This window comes from Dermacentor albipictus, chromosome 2 (assembly GCF_038994185.2).
Source record: "Dermacentor albipictus isolate Rhodes 1998 colony chromosome 2, USDA_Dalb.pri_finalv2, whole genome shotgun sequence".
In the NCBI taxonomy this organism is placed as follows: Eukaryota; Metazoa; Arthropoda; class Arachnida; order Ixodida; family Ixodidae; genus Dermacentor; species Dermacentor albipictus.
The window spans coordinates 95,511,163-95,527,712 of NC_091822.1; the positions used below are offsets into that span (position 1 = coordinate 95,511,163).

At 44.5% G+C, this 16,550-nt stretch overlaps 2 protein-coding genes across 2 annotated transcripts; one reads left to right on the top strand and one right to left on the bottom strand.

The window, feature by feature from the left end:
* Window positions 1-2,015: 2,015 nt before the first annotated feature.
* On the bottom strand, window positions 2,016-7,791 carry LOC135902715 (uncharacterized). Its single transcript, XM_065432937.1, has 3 exons — window positions 7,717-7,791; window positions 7,546-7,556; window positions 2,016-2,538 (listed from the first exon to the last, which is right to left on the bottom strand). The coding sequence occupies exons 1-3, from the start codon at window positions 7,789-7,791 to the stop codon at window positions 2,016-2,018; spliced, it is 609 nt and encodes a 202-aa protein (XP_065289009.1).
* A 7,259-nt stretch (window positions 7,792-15,050) lies between these two features.
* Window positions 15,051-15,792, top strand: LOC135902738 (uncharacterized). Its single transcript, XM_065432957.1, has 2 exons — window positions 15,051-15,367; window positions 15,447-15,792. The coding sequence occupies exons 1-2, from the start codon at window positions 15,081-15,083 to the stop codon at window positions 15,790-15,792; spliced, it is 633 nt and encodes a 210-aa protein (XP_065289029.1). The 5' UTR covers window positions 15,051-15,080.
* Window positions 15,793-16,550: the final 758 nt, after the last annotated feature.

Consider the following 16,550-nt stretch of genomic DNA (forward strand, 5'->3'; position numbering starts at 1 on the left):
ATGTTCAGACGGTCTGACAGTTCATCGATGCTTATCCTCTGTTTTTGTTTCATCAGCTCACGAACCTTTGAAATTGTGTGGGAGGTGATTGCACGATGGTTTTGGCCCGGTCTTGGAATGTCTTTACAACGTCCTTTAAACCGTTTACTCCAACACTTCACAGTGGTCAATTAAATGCCGTGTTCGACGTAAAAGGCAGCCATACGGCGATTAATTTCTGTTTTGGAAACACCTTTAGCTGTCAAAAACTTCGTGACACCGAGCTGTTCAACTTTTGAAGTGTCCATTATGTGACGCAACCATATTCAACCCAGTGTATGAGAGCATTAAAGAATATTTATCTTCACACCTGCGTGTCACTTTTACAAATGAGGCATGCCGTTCTCCTACGCGCATGCCTCGCAGATAATGAACCGAACCATTATTGCGCGGTTAGGGCAGGCGCACTTTCATTTGACTCGCCCTCGTACATTAGAAATGCAAAGATACAATGGGATACACAAATGCGAAAGTACGGCTTGATAAAGGACAAAAAAGTGTCACTGGAAACAAAGTTCACTGCATGTATACACAAAACCTCGAAACAAGATATTTAAGTATACATTCTAGACATTCTAGACATTCTAGACAAAATCCGGAGTGATTTCCGGCGCCGGGGGTCGCTTTGGTCGGCGGTGCATGGACAGCACGAAAAAATTTCGGGGGGGGCTGAAGCCCCATAAGCCCCCCCCCTGGCTACGCCCCTGAATGTGATATATCTTTCATGGAAGTCACAAAGCGTGCTCCAGAGATTGAAATCCAAATGCATTTCCGCGAACTCCAGTACAAATTCTCCTGCACTGAGTTCTACACAGACGCATCGAAGTCACGCGAGGGGGTGTCATATGCAGCCGTCGGTCCATCCTTCTCGGAATCCGATTTACTGCATCCGGAAACTAGTATCTTCAGGGCTGAGGCCTACGCAATATTGTCGACCGTGAAGCATATAAGGAAATCAAAACTCGAAAAATCAGTTATATATACGGACTCCCTTAGTGTTGTGAAGTCTTTGATGTCGTTCTGTAAGCACAAAAATCCTATAATAATTGAACTCCATTCCATCTTATGTAAAGCATATGTATCAAACCAGCATGTGATTATATGCTGGGTGCCTGGCCATAGGGGCATCCAGGGTAATGTTCTAGCGGACCAGATGGCCACATCAATTGCATCACACACTGTTAATTCTACCGCTGCGGTCCCTGTCACAGACCTGAAACCCTTCTTAAGAAGGAAACTGCGAAACTACTGGCAACGATTGTGGGACCTGGAAACAAATAATAAGTTGCATGTAATAAAGCCAAAATTAGGTTTCTGGCCTCCTGTAACAAAGTCACGCCGGACAGATGTCCTATTCTGTCGCCTAAGAATAGGACACACATTTGGCACGCACAACTTTTTACTCACTGGAAACGAGCCTCCAACCTGCGGTAGATGCGGGGAGAGGCTGACCGTCCTCCACGTCCTGCTGGAGTGTCGGGAAGCCGAATATGAAAGAAAGAAGCATTTTCCCCTAGCATACCGGCAACACATCCCCCTTCATCCTGTTATGTTACTCGGTGCAGAACCGCTCTTTGACACCAGCACTGTCCTAGCTTTTGTGAAAGATGTTGTATTACATGTAACTAGCCCATACGTTCGTAGCGCCTCCTCTCTATAGAGGATAGCGCTGTGATAGTTGTTTCGAATAGCACATGCCTCTCGTCCCTTGGGTTCAAGGGTTTTGACGAGGCAGTGGTGCCCTTAGAAAATTTTAGCATCTCACATATTTTGTACATTGCATCATTTTTCCCAATACATTCTAGTGTTCATAGTATTCGTCATTAGTCATCGCCATAATTTTATAGCACGTAGATTTTACGCACTTTACAGCGTCAATTTTTAGGCCACTTTACAGCCAAGTCACATCTCCATAATACATCGTCAACATCACCACTTGACATGGCGCTCTTTGGCCAAACCTGGCCCTTGCGCCATTAAACACCACATATCATCATCATCATCATCACAATCAGGTCAGCGTACACCCCACGACTATAAGATGAAACTACATTCAGCAGTTCTTGTCGTAGGTAGGACTGCATATGTTTCGGGGTTTCATTCATTGCTTCCTCCAGTGACAGTAGAAAGTACCCTGTAGATGTTAATGGCTTAAATGCTGCTAAAGCGGTCTTCACAGCTGCAAGCTGGGCATCACCTACCTCCAGCTCTGTGGTTCCTCTTTTCCTTTTAATACCTTGCCTCTGTGGCCGGGGGGCTGGAGTGCCAGAGGGTCCAGGCGTCTCGGGAGGGCATTCTGGAAAGTTGTAAATATCCTCGAACAAAGGTTGTGTGGAATGCCCGTCGTCCGAGGTCTTTTTCCATTGCTTGTTTTCTGGCTGGTCATCGCCGTCTGGCCCGCGGTCGCCTTCTGGTTCTTCTGGCTGGAAGTCACTGGCTGGTGTGCCAACCTCGAATAGTTCATGCACCTCCACTTCCTCGTGCATATTGCTGTGGCTCCTGCAGAATTTGCATTTATTCAAAATTTATTTAAGAAAGTGCTCCTGCTTGAAAGCATGCAGTGTGACTCAATGGTTCTTACTGGCGTGGCTCCATCAAGTCTGACATGAATCGCATTCGCTCCATGTAGGGCCATTGTCGTGATTTGGGTTTGGAGCCAGATCCACTCCTTGTCTCGTCCTTAAGTTCTTTAATTTTCCTTCGGTATGTGTCCTTCAAACTTCGCCACCGGCTTTGGATCTCGTCCAGTGTAACTAAGAATTGTACATAACAGAAAAAGGAGAAAAAATGCTTGTTTGGCAAGGCTGAACATTACAAAGCAGCGTAATGTGTAACACATATTTTCTAGATTTAGTTTTTATGCTTTACAATTCACCAATGATTGCAACTTGTGAAAATATAAATACCAATGCCTAGTGATGACTGGCCACTAATAAGCATGCATGAAAATTCTACTGCACATTCATGACTTCTGCGGAGAAAGTAACTTTTAAAATAATCATTACATTGTGTGGCACTTCACTTGCATTCCGCCGCACCCTATGAGCCCTACATAATTAATGCCTTAGTCATGCTGCCATGTAATTGTGAACAAATACTGATGTCAGAAGAAGGTTGCAACATTTTTTCTGAAGCTATGCTACGTCCTAGATTAAAGCGCTACTGTATGATTACATGATTTCTGCAAGCAACAATAAACGAAGTGCATTGGCCACCCGTTTCTTCTTATTGGATTACGGAACAATAGACCTGATACACTAATAACTGTGCATGTGCTGTTATACTAGTTTTGTATGAGGGGGTGCACCAATTGTGTTGAACTGTACCACAACAAAAATCCCAATGCACACAATAATAGCCTATAAGGTTATTGGCAATGAATAGCCTATGAGCCTTGAGATTAACAGTTGTATGCAAGAAATGTTCGAAACTTGCAAAATATATTGAAATGCACACACACACAATCGCAATTCACTTCAATAACTTGCCTGTGATTTCACTAGGTGCAATCTCTTGCACACTGTATATATATATGCTAGAAAAATTTGGATCAAGTATGTGCCAGTTGAAAACAAATAAGTAAATATTTAGGCAGTTTTCAAACTTGACAGAAAATTTGTATGCTCTCTGACTACAAATATATCTCATTTTGGAACTGAAGTTATAGTTATGCTATTGCTATAGTTCCTAACTATTTTGTTTGCACTAATCCAGTGACTTCTATTTGGCACTTATTGACAGGCGAACAACCAGGCTAACCTCTGCAGCTCATCAATAAAGCTTGTTACTCTCTCCTGTTGACATATCGAGCCTTATCAAGACCACGTGTAATTTAGATTGTGGCATTAGAGATGGCATTATAGACCAGAACACGCTAGTCTCGCACCCAGACTAACCGAACGCATACTCTCGCACCCGGGTTGCCCGGTCGACTGGCGCCATTTTGTACTGGGCTGCCAAAGTGTGTTCGCCGGCGACCAGTAGACATGGCAAGCGCCAGCTCTAGGGCTCCAAAGTGCGGAAATGTGCCCGTTCACACGGATCCAAAGTAGAAGAAGTCATCTGGGCATCATTGCGTCGTGTTTGAATGCCAAAACAACAAGCGGAAAAGGAGCAGGTCGCATAGCGCTGTTTGCGAAGAGCACAACACACGTAGGGAATCGTGCCGGTGCGGTGTTTTCAGCCTGCGCCGATTTCCATCCGCAACGAAGAATGCCAAGCTGCGCCACCGGTGGATAGCTGCAGTGAATAGGAAGAACTACCAACGCAGTGAAAATGCACGAGTGAGTATTCGATCTGTGTATATTTTGGTGCCACGTTCAACTTTGCGCCCTACGAACGTAATAAGTGTAACACGCAGGTTTGCTCCGAGCACTTTCTGGGCAACAAGCCTACAGAGCAGAATCCCGCGCCGGTGCTTCGCCTTGGCTATAACAAAAAGGCAAGCCTTTTCGTGTTTTCATTCAGGCAGAGCTCCCGACGGTTAAGCGGAACAGTTGAGTTTGCGGTTAGCGATACTTGCAGCTGGTGCACGGAATAACCATTAAGCGTGAACGACAAGTTGCAGGCCTTGCTGGTGAGCGTTATTGCTAGTGAAAGTAAACCGAAGTCTGCGCGTCACGTAGCATGCGTCCACAAAAACGTAAACGACGACTACTCGTCGCCGAAGGTGTTCTTGCAACGCTCCTACCTTTACGAGCTGGTGTTGCAGGTGTCATTCGTAACGAATTCATTTGAGCCTCCCGAGCTCTAAACTGCGTGTGGGCTGTTATGCGGGGCAAAGCGCAAAATATTTCCGTTCATATGGCGAGGAAAATAAGGTGATTAATTATTCTTGTATTTTGTAACAAAATTTTGATCGTTCTCACTAGTTTTTTTACTGTTTTTTTTTCTAAGGGAGCGCCAACAATCCGATGGCCTCGCACAAGCGAAACAGGTCTGGTACCAGGTAGCTGCAGTTGGTGGGGCTAATTTCTTGGAATGCAGGTGCGGTTGTTGTCTTGTACCAAAGGGGTCCTGATGATGCAGCTTTAAGTAGAGATGGTAATTTTACGTGCCCTGTCATGGTTTGTGCAACTGTACAACACCTGCATCTGTCATGCTCGCCCTGTTATACGGGCTTTGAATGCACATGTAGTTGAACATTATAACTACTGTAGTACCTCATTTTCCAATGAGTGCAGGTTTAGCATCATATTGACACGTGTACTTATCTTTATCGGGCGACCTCGTTTCGCCGCTTAACAACTGTAATCGCAGAGCGAGGGACGCGCCTGCATGTATCCGACGTTTCTGGAAAGTTATCGACGCTTCTATCCCCGTGTCCGTTGTCGCCGAACCTTGTGTTATCAGATTTCATCGCGTGACACGAATGGTGTAGAACTTTGTGGAAGACACGCGGGTCCCATCAGTTAATCTGGAACATTCGACGACTGATCTATAAAAGCCGACGCGCTTGACCCGCTGATCAGTTTTTCCGACGATCGCCGACCGTGTTCGCCGCTATCGTTGTGCTATAAGTGTAGCCTGTTTTTGTGGGTACAGGTTCGCCCAATAAAAGTTAGTTTTCTCGTTCACAGTATTGCTACTGTGTTATTGCTTCTTTCTTCACCGTCACTACCACGTGACAATATGCTGCTTGTTTGAGTGCTGTAGGCTTTTGTTCTGAATGTTGTACTCTTAAGTGGTTGCAGGATACAATTGGCCTGGTGTATTTTCTATTTCATTTTGAGAGGACTTTATATCTTCGCAAAAGTGATGGCATGGGAAAGAACTACAGCCCTTCTTACTATAACATCTATTTTGTTTTCAATGCGCAGGTGGTGAAGGGCAGGCGTCAGCTAACCAGGCAGTCAAACGACCTCGCCAGTTGGTTGCCAAACGCGGCCAACCCAGTAGAGACCATGACAAACAAGACCAAACTGAAAGTGCAGATGACAGTGTTCTGCGTACTTTAATAATGTATGGCACCAACACAGTGCTGTAAATTCCTTCACAGGTTACATGCCAAAAAGCTCACACGTGTTCTAGCATATAGCGCGCAGTTTGTACAAACGTAATAGCGTACCTACCCGATGTATTCGCCTCTGCACTCTGCACATCACTCAGTGTGGCCATTGCGGACTTGCATGAGGTCTTGAAGTTTGATTGAATCGAGACAGCGAAAATGACAGGCTAGAAAAAACGCGAAACACGCCTTCCGCCCAGCTAAAAAGCCCAAGTTTCGCCTTCGCGCCGCGTCGCATCTCCCGGCGTGGCAGCCCAGGCCTGCTACATCGCGGCGCTTGGGATAGATGGCGCGACCGGCGCTCATCAATATGGCGGCGCCCTTTGAATTCACGGTGTTCTGGTGTATACTCCAACAAAAATATTAGTTGCAGTAACAGGCTACAATCATGTATCATAGCAGAAGCATTCATCTGTAGAACTCCTAACATCAAGCACTATGTCACACTGTATAGGCATTAGTATATACTACTTGCATCCTTTGTCCCATCTAACATTAGTCAAGCTGTCCAAAAATTAAAAAAAAGGCTGTGCACGGTACAATTATAAAACATGGTGTTCAGTCGCCAGAGGTGTAACTATCTGACACCATAGGTCGCGAGATTGTACCCTGCAGCATGTTTTGTAAAATTTTTTTTTCATTGAACAACTTGGCTAATGTTAGTTGGGACACCCTTTAGACTAATATGTCAGGAATGCTATTGGACAGTCAGGAAATAAATAAACAACTGTACTTTTGTAGCAACTTCTATCAGACTAATAAATGCATCGGATATTTAAAAAATTTACATATAATAATCTGCATTGGAAATAGCCGCAATTGGCTCAGACAAAATTTACTCGAACGAAAGTTTCTAAATCACACGCTAGGAGGTCAATGTGTATGTTGAGCTATCTAACATATATTTGTGTGGAGGGCCTTAATATTTAAACTTGGCTTTAATATCAGAATAAATTCATTTCTTGCAAACTTTGGAGGCATTTTTCTAAAAAGACATGTATTCATTAACAATTTCAAATTATTTTTTGCAGACACTACAGTAACAGGCAAAAAGGGAGAAAAATTATGGTAGCTGAAAAAAAAACAGTTTAAGCAAAGAAGTTCTAAAAATGCAACTTTTATTGCTTTTTTTACTTAGGCAAATAAACACAAAAAATTCTCAAATGCTATAAATTATGACGTCATATGAAACAACGATGCAAACAAAATGATCTGAAAAAAAATTATTGCACCTAGTTTGAAACCTGAGTAAAAAAAATGTATCTCCAACCAAATTTTCCTACTTTGCAGAAATTTCAAACAGCGCTCACGTGGAAAAAAATTGACCAAAATATTTTGGTAAAATCATAATCACACAATAGCCATCTAGCCCAATTTTTTTCAAGAAAATCAATAATGATCACTTTTGGGTCTGGGACGTTTAGCGGAAATCACCCCAATATTCAAAAAAAATTTTAAAAGAAAGAGAACGCGGTTTTTTAGTGTCGCGCGTGCGTTACCTGGCTGTTCCCTAAGTTAAAGTTGAAGATGTAATGTGCACACCTAAATATGTTTCCACGCCACAAAGATAAGAACATTTATATATATGTACCTCCAGGATCGACGACTTCAAGCGCTGCCTTGATTTCTTCCCACAAGGAAGTCCTATTCGCGGTTTATCTGTAATCTACGAGTGAGAAGTCCCACAAAAGCGGGCGCTTTGCCACTTCCTCTATCAGCAACTCGTTGAAAGACGCACGCGACATTGTTGAACGGAGGCGTTGAGACGAAGATATGAAGCAGACGACTCTCTGTGACAGACGACTCGCTGGTGCGCAAATTGTTCACGTGATGCGGTACAAAAGCCGCAGTAGTTTCGCACGTGATGTGCGCAAAAGTATATGCAGAATTGAACCTTGGACATTCCATTCTTGCTCTTAATTCTTGCATATTTTTTTTATATACAACGCTTCTCAATTATGCCACTGTCTTTAGGTTCTTGCTTTTTTTGTGTAATGCGCAACTGATCCCTAGCTATTACAGTATTGTTGCCATGGCGACCAACGACGCTACGTGTACTTTCAGCTTCGAGAGAGAGTTTGTTTGGGGGCTGGTTAAAAAGAAAACAAACAAAAACACCAACACGAACTGTACGGGAGGGGCGGAAGGAGGGATAAGCCACGACGTTCCCACGCAGCAGAAAACGTAACCCTGCAAAGGTTAAAGAACTGGAAAGATAGGTAAAGCGCTGCGCCATTCTCAAGGTTGAACGGTGCGACGCTCACTAATTTAAGTGACGTGGAACGCAAAGCCCGAAGGGACACGCGCGCAAAGGGCGGCACACAGACTGGAGGTCAAACAGCGAAGTGGGAAAATAAAGACGTCAAAATGTTCTCTGCTTTCTTTTCTTTATTTCCTTTTCTTCTGAAATAAACATATACAGGATGATACTGTTGTCGGCAATGACTCAATTGGTTTATAATACAGAGCAAATATAGCCTTATTGCCTTAATTGTGTTCAATTCTTGCCTTACGCTATCCCGAAATGAAACACAACAATTAATATATGTAGCAGCACTAAGAATAAAAGTCCCTATCGAAGAGTACTCATTGTAACAATATCCGCAACAACCTATCGGATGCTAATTTAATTAACAAGCGGGCAGACAAAAGACCCTTCGCTCGACTCGCAGCTCTGCTTGGAGGGAAAAACGGAAAACAAAGCTTTAATGGAAATTGCAGATGTGCGCGCTGTTGTCATGTGTGTATACAGGGTGTCAGCAAACACTTTCAAATTTTTTTTTAAAGATTGTGTGTGGCAGGTAGCACAATTCTAGTCCATGAGCTAGTCTACTCGAAGAGGCAGACATTACTTGCAAAAAAGTTTGAAATGTATGTATTTAACTAATTAACAAAAATTAATTACAATAAGTTTTAACGAATGACATCGCACATATTGAAATTTACTCATTTTAGAGGGTGAGACTGCAAGGCACACACACACACACACACACACACACACACACACACACACACACACACACACACACACACACACACACACACACACACACACACACACACACACACACACACACACACACACACACACACACACACACACACACACACACACACACACATCTATGTGTGTGTGTGTGTGTGTGTGTGTGTGTGTGTGTGTGTGTGTGTGTGTGTGTGTGTGACAGCATTTACGAGATATACGCCGTTAAACTTGCGGTAAAAATGCACTGTCGTTCCGTTTACTATCTTAACAGCGTAGTTTTATGCATTTGTCCGCAAAGTTCGAGAATTACTACCTCGAGGTCGAAACTGGTGTCATCCTGAGAATTTGTTCCCAGTGGATCCGCGCTGCGAACTCCCCGGCTAGAATTTGTTAACTGCAATATGTACCATAATTTAATTAGTTAAAATATAGTTAGCTAACTTTCGTTAATTAGTCCATTATGCGTTTCATTCCTTTTGTGCAAGGGATGTGCGTCCGCCTCCTTCAAGTAGACCAGCGCAGTTTTTCATGTTAGCAAACTTTCTCTGCTTCCCTAATTGTCCCACCTCGCCCGTTGACCTTCAGCCTTCGGCGCCCTTTCTGTACGTCGCATCCCCGCACCCCCGCCGCGTCCTACACTCCCGTCGCGTCCTTCCAACCCCCCCCCCCCCCTCCGGAACCGACAGTGCGTCGGTGCATCGCACTTCTCAACCTTCTAGTTGTTGCAGTTGCACAGCGTTGTTATTTTCCTAGCACTCTTGCTGTCTCTTTGCCTTAATTTTTTTTCTCTGCGGAAGCTTTTTCTCGCTTCCCCTTTTCCTGCAGAGAATTCTCTGCTTTCAAACAAGAACTTTCTCTCTCTCTCTTTCTATGCATAGGAACATCGGCTATGCTCCCGCAAGGGCTGCAGAAAATATGGTCAAACTTTCCTTTTCACCTAGAACCACATCTCTCTCTCTTTCTCTCTCTCTCCGCACCTATAATTTGCCACCCGCAACACACACTTTAGTTGAAAAGCAACGCTGTCATCTGCTTCTCTCTTCGTGAGCATGCCCATTGATTCCAATCGAGATGGCAGCCAACGCTATGACTTTTATAGCACCTCTGCTACAGGAAGAGCGCGTATTGCTTGAGAGGAAAAAATTTCTACTGATGACGCTTTCGGCAAGGAGCACGAACAGGCAGGCCGACGTTGATGTGTTCAACGACGTAGACATGTCCCTGCATGGACCTAGCTCGCATCTCTTCCATTTCCTCCTACTGGAAATGACAGCTGTTGAAAAAAAGAAGCTCTTGTTGCGACATGCCACGTCAAGACGCTGGTGGACACGGCCATATATATGTGAACCGAAGGCAGGAGTCGGAGTTTCACACAGTGGTAAGTTGCTAGCGTTCTCTCAGTTTGCCAGAGTCTCAGTATGATGTCGCAATACTTTGGTTCGCTGCGTTGAAATAGCCAAAGGTCAATATTCATGTATACATACATTGTCTTGTCTTGTTTGTTTCATTCAGATGCCCTTGCTGATTTCCGGCGACCCCGAATATTTTTGGAAGTACTACAGGATGACACCAGAAAAATTCGAAGAACTGCATGCTCTTTTGGAAGAATCCCTCACTAGGCTACACTTCATTCGAGAGCCAATCCCATCGCGGGCCAGACTCGCCATCACTATCAGGTATTTATGTGAACGAATATGAAATTCCGGCCGCAGCGGCCGCATTTCGATGCCGCGAGATTCTCAAATACCCGTTTACAGTGCATTGGAACCCAAAGTGGGCAAACCTAAGCCAGACTACGACAGGCCTTATAATCACTTAGTGGTTTTGGCAGGTAAAACCCCCGGAATGCAATTATATGCGAGTGGATCTTATATTTGTTGTCATTCGTTATTTCTTAAGTAGGCATCTTAATTATGGCGCTACCATGTTAACTTACAGAATTCCTAGCTGCACTTGCCGTTGCGTCACAGTTGCTCCTTCTATAGGCACTAATTTGATCTGAAGCGTATATTATTGTCTCTAACTTGCAAATCATTGCTGCAACCTATTTTATGTAGAGGTCCACCTGTGACTTCGTTCATATGATGTCGCATACTTTGGTTCGCTGCGTTGAAACAGCCAAATGTCAATATAACAAATTATCGGATATAACGAATTAAACCTTTTTCGTCGCCACTGGCATGCATACAACTATAACAAATCTGGTATATTAAGAACGTGTTTTTGTGTCAGGTGCGACTTCGTCATGTCGAGATTCACCTGTACCAGTACAGCATGCACTCTTTCACAACTCATTGTGTCGTTATACTTCAGTAAATAATACGAAAATTTCTTTTTAGGTATTTGGCCTCGGGGATGTTTATGCAGGATATTGCCTTGGAGTTCCGGGTGGGCATTTCCACCGTGTCCTCCATTCTGCACGCCACGTGCAGGCTCTTGTGGAGTACCCTGCAACCTGTATGCCTCAAGGTATGTATATTGCGCATGCAGTGGCCGTACATGTTTAGGCATAAAAGGTGCATATATAGATTAAACATGCGGCTCAGTCAGTATTTGCAACATTAATTTGAGGTTAAACTGAGTAGCCTCCTGTATTGCTAATTGACAGCTCTGCATAATGTGAGCCAGAGAAACAGCGTTCAAGTCAGCACATTTTTTCGATGATTTTCAAGTCTTCCTTTTGCTGTAAATGAAGGCCCGGTACATCTAAACCTCAAGAAAAACATTCTTAAGCCTCACAGAGCCCGCCTTAACTTGCTAGTCATTTTCGGCTTCGTTTCTGTATTTTCTGTATTTTCTTAGAGTGAACGCAAACAGTCAGCATCCCGCGTATTACACCGTAAATGATTTGTCCAGTTGCCAACTTTTCCGCCACCGGCCCAGAGTGGCACAGCCTTTCTCCATGCGTGTTAGAGACATGGCTGAAGAAACAAGGGTTCCACTGCTTGAATACCACCTTATGTCCCCTGCTATACGGCCACCGCCGTGGCAGTGGCAACCAATAGACTGTGATACATCTTTCGTAGCTGTCACAAAGCACGCGCCTGTCGCTCATATACGAATGTACTTCCTCGAATTACAGCACAAATACTCCTCTCCTGAATTCTTTACAGACGCATCGAAGTGTAATTTTGGCGTATCTTACGCAGCGGTCGGTCCATCTTTTTCAGATGCCGGTGTTCTGCACCCTAACACAAGTATTTTCACAGCAGAGGCCTACGCGATATTGGCTGCTGTTAAACACATTAATGAATCTCATATCCCCAAGGCAGTTATATACACAGACTCTTTGAGTGTTGTAAATGCTTTGAAAACTGTCAGGAAATATAAAAACCCTATAATTCTATCTCTTTACTCAGCCTTATGCAGAACCTATCAGTCCAAACAGCATATCGTCGTATGCTGGGTGCCAGGGCACCGAGAGATAGAGGGAAACGTGTTGGCTGACGAGCTAGCCACATCCGTCAACGCGAACGCCTCCAACACTTCCACGACTGTCCCTGTAAATGACCTCAAGCCCTCAATAAGAAAAAAGCTAAGGGCTTTCTGGCAGTGCTTGTGGGACGAACAAACAGGAAATAAACTACATGTTATCAAGCCGTATCTTGGCAACTGGCCGCCGGTATCAAAGAACCGCCACACAGAAGTAACACTTTGCAGACTCAGGATAGGACACACATACAGCACACACGCATACCTCTTGTCCGGTGGCGATCCACCCATGTGTGATAAATGTGGTGAGCCACTCACTGTGCTCCACATCCTGCTGCAATGCACTGAATTAGACGCTAATAGGAAAAAGCATTTTCCATTACCACACCGTCAACAAATTCCCCTTCATCCTCTTATGATCATAGGTATGGAACCGCTCTTTAAATATCAACACTTGTTCGCATTTTTAAAAGATGTACACAGTTTTCATGTCATATCACCAGGAAATCGTAGCACGGCCTCTTAACTGAGGTTTCTGCTGCGATAACTGCACTAAAAGAAAGCACCTGCCTCCCAGCCTTTGGGCTCAAAGGCCTGCCCGAGGCTTAGGTGGTATTTCCACATTTTTGCATTTTAGCTGCACGATCACTGATCACGCATACTAGATCCATAGACATCTATATGTATCACTATCATAATTTTATATTATATATCATTTTACGCTTTTATGATACGGATTGATTTTAGGCCACTTTACAGCCATGTCACATCCCACCATCGCAACTCACAAATCGGCACTTAACACAACATTATCAGTCATGGCGCTCTTTGGCCATACTTGGCCCTTGCGCCACTAAACAATACACATTCATTCATTCTGCTGTGTTGTGACGTATAACGGGGAAGCGCGGTCACCTAAATGGCATTGCGACGTTTGGGCACTCACACCGGCTACTCGGTTGTCCGCTATGTTGCTACGCTGGACTGTCAAACTGTCGTAGTGTCCCTTTCCCACGTGACCACGCACTTTGTCAGGTCATTCCAACAATCACGGGGAAACTAAATGTAAAGTGGTTATAGAAAAGGAATTAGTAGAACCCCGTTGATACATTTTTCAAAGGACCCCGTGAAAATGTAACAGTGAGGAACGTCCCAAATCGCCACATCCACAAGAAACAGCTCAGCGCTTATGTACGTTTAAACATGTACTACGTTCTGCGACTCTTGCTCTACCGCACAAGACGCCTGTATTGCAGCGAAGCTGACTTTAGAGCACCAGCAAAAATAATCGCACCGTGATTGGGAATGACGATCGCGAACTCTCGGGATTTCGTGCCTCCGAATTTGCCTCTGCACCGCTTAATTTGCGTTACCTCCGCATTTATATGCAGCATAATACGCGACGTAAATGCCGGGAAAATACAACAGCGAGTAACGTACGTATACCAATGCGTTTCCAAGGGCACTTCATTGTGACTATTTCTCTACTACCTTCATTCGGAAGGCTTAATGGAATTGTCCTAGTTCACCTAGCTGTCCTGTGTGCGCAATGTGCCCTCAGGAAAGCCCAATGCGCTCAGCAACCTCGCTGCTGACTCCAGCAATTAAGGCCAGCAACTAACATGCCGCACAGTAAACGACATTATCGATCCCAATATATAATGAACGATCTATTCTACATGTTCGTCGATCGTATGCATGTCCATATATTTCAGCTTTTTAATAAGGAAAGTGCGTTTTATGTTCTATCGGGGACACAATTGCCCAGGTGACGCGCGCGACCGTCATTGCATCGCTGCATGTCTGCCGGGATCATGCAGTCGCGCTATGGTCTGCGCTAGAGGTCGCCGGACAACGTGGGGCACTAATGGGCCACGTATGCGCTTTCCTGCGATTTCGAGCGCAGACGGTGGCGCGGCTGATCACGGCAGACAGTGCAGCGATGCAATTCGGCCGATGATCGCGCGTGTCGCCTGGGCCATTGTGTCCCCGATAGAACACTCGATCGGTGGGGTTTTAATACCTTACCCACATGCCTTGTGTTGTCATGTACTGCTTTTCACAATTGTTCCGACTTTCCTCAGGTACCAACAACTGAAACTTGGAGAAGCACTGCTGCAGGCTTCAGTGAAAGGTGCAACTTCCCCAATTGCGTCGGTGCTGTTGACGGCAAACACGTGCAAATACAGGCACCACCACACTCGGGCAGCCTGTATTACAACTACAAGGTATGCTATTGTCATTAGTAGCTGTTTAATTATGATCATTATATATGCATGCTATTATTATAATATGGATATGGTATATCTGCATGATGTGCGCTCATGATGCAGACCTGTTAAATAGCGACACTACGCCCAGTACAATGTATTCTTTATCCTTTGTCTTTCTACTATGACTGACACATGTGATTGTTAATTAATTACTGACGCTGTCATTCTAGTTTTATTTTGCTTGAGTAATGTTCACTGTCTATAGAGTTTATTTAACAACCCCTGGGCACATATAGCAAACTCATCAAATAATGCGAATAAACAAATAGCTTACAGTCTATGTACAATGATGTGTTTACATTGTGGCGTATTATCTTTACAGGGCACTTATTCTATAGTGCTGATGGCCGTGGCTGACAGCAACTTGAAGTTTGTTGCTGTCGATGTCGGTGCATATGGCAGGCAGAGTGATGGAGGCACACTGAGTGCTTCAAGATTTGGAAAGTGCCTTGAAAATGGCACCCTTGGCCTCCCTCCCATACACGCTTTGCCCAACACAAGTACATTAGCTCCTCATGTTTTTGTGGGAGACGAGGCCTTCCAACTACGGCAAGACTTCTTGCGGCCTTATTCGGGGAGGCATCAGACTGAGGAGAAAAGGGTATTTAACTACCGGCTCAGCAGGGCAAGGTAAATGTTCTAGGCAGTAGCTTTACACTGTAGTGAGAAAGTTATAATGCAAGCTAAGATGTTGTTTTTTCCATTTCAGGAGGTGTGTCGAGAACACGTTTGGCATCATGGTGTCAAGATTTAGGGTATTTCGTCGTCCGATCAACCTATTACCTGAAAACGTCGACTACGTGGTGATGGCCTGCTGTGTCCTCCATAATTTTCTGCGAGAGGATCCGGTTTACCAATCCCGCAGCCACGAGGACGAGGCAACCAGTGGCCAGCAGCATGCAAGTGATGGTCAAGCGATGTTTCCCTTGCAGCCACCTGTAGGCCACAACTGCAGCAGGTCTGCAGCTAGCGTAAGGGACATGTTCTGTGAATATTTTATGAGCCCACAGGGTGCTATCCCGTGGCAGCGAGCATATGCTGGGCTACGACCATGAACGCCTTTCTGCTAGAGAAGAAGACAATCATAAGGTGCACTAACAACTTAAAATTTGTGGAATATGCCGAGTAAATGCTGGCTGACAAGCAATAAACCGAACATACACAAAAAGAAGCACCCACAATTTCTCTAGGCAGCTGATCACCAGATGTACACAGAATGCTAGCTCCTTCCTCTACCATGCGCGCTCAGATGTGGAGACTTCTAAGGTTGTATCGTAGAGGAAGAAGCTAGGTGCTTACAGGAATTATGAAAGCTGTAGACCTAAAAATGCTGTGGGAATCTTGTGTCAACATGGCCTCTGTTAGAGATGGATGCGTTTCCTCTCGGGAAACACACATTAGTTTTTGCTTTTTTGTGTGTTTTCGGTTTATTGCTCATCACTCAGTATTTACTCAGCTTGTTCATTAAATTTTTGGCTGTTTGATCATCTCGGTTTTCTTGTTCATCTTGTGTTGTCTGGTGCCGTTTGCAGTCACGCTATTCTTGATTATTTTAGGCCACAAGTCACTGTGATTGCACTTATGATGGTTATGTGTCATCACCATCATCATCACCTTATTTTATGTCCACTGCAGGATGAAGGCCTCTCCCTGCGATCTCCATTTACCCCTGTCCTGCACCAACTGACTCAAATTGGCGCCCGCAAGTTTCCCAATTTCATTGCCCCACCTAGTCTTCTGCCATCCTCTAGTGTGCATCCCATTCTGTAACCCTAATGGTCCACGGGTAATTATCTAGCCTCCGTATTACATG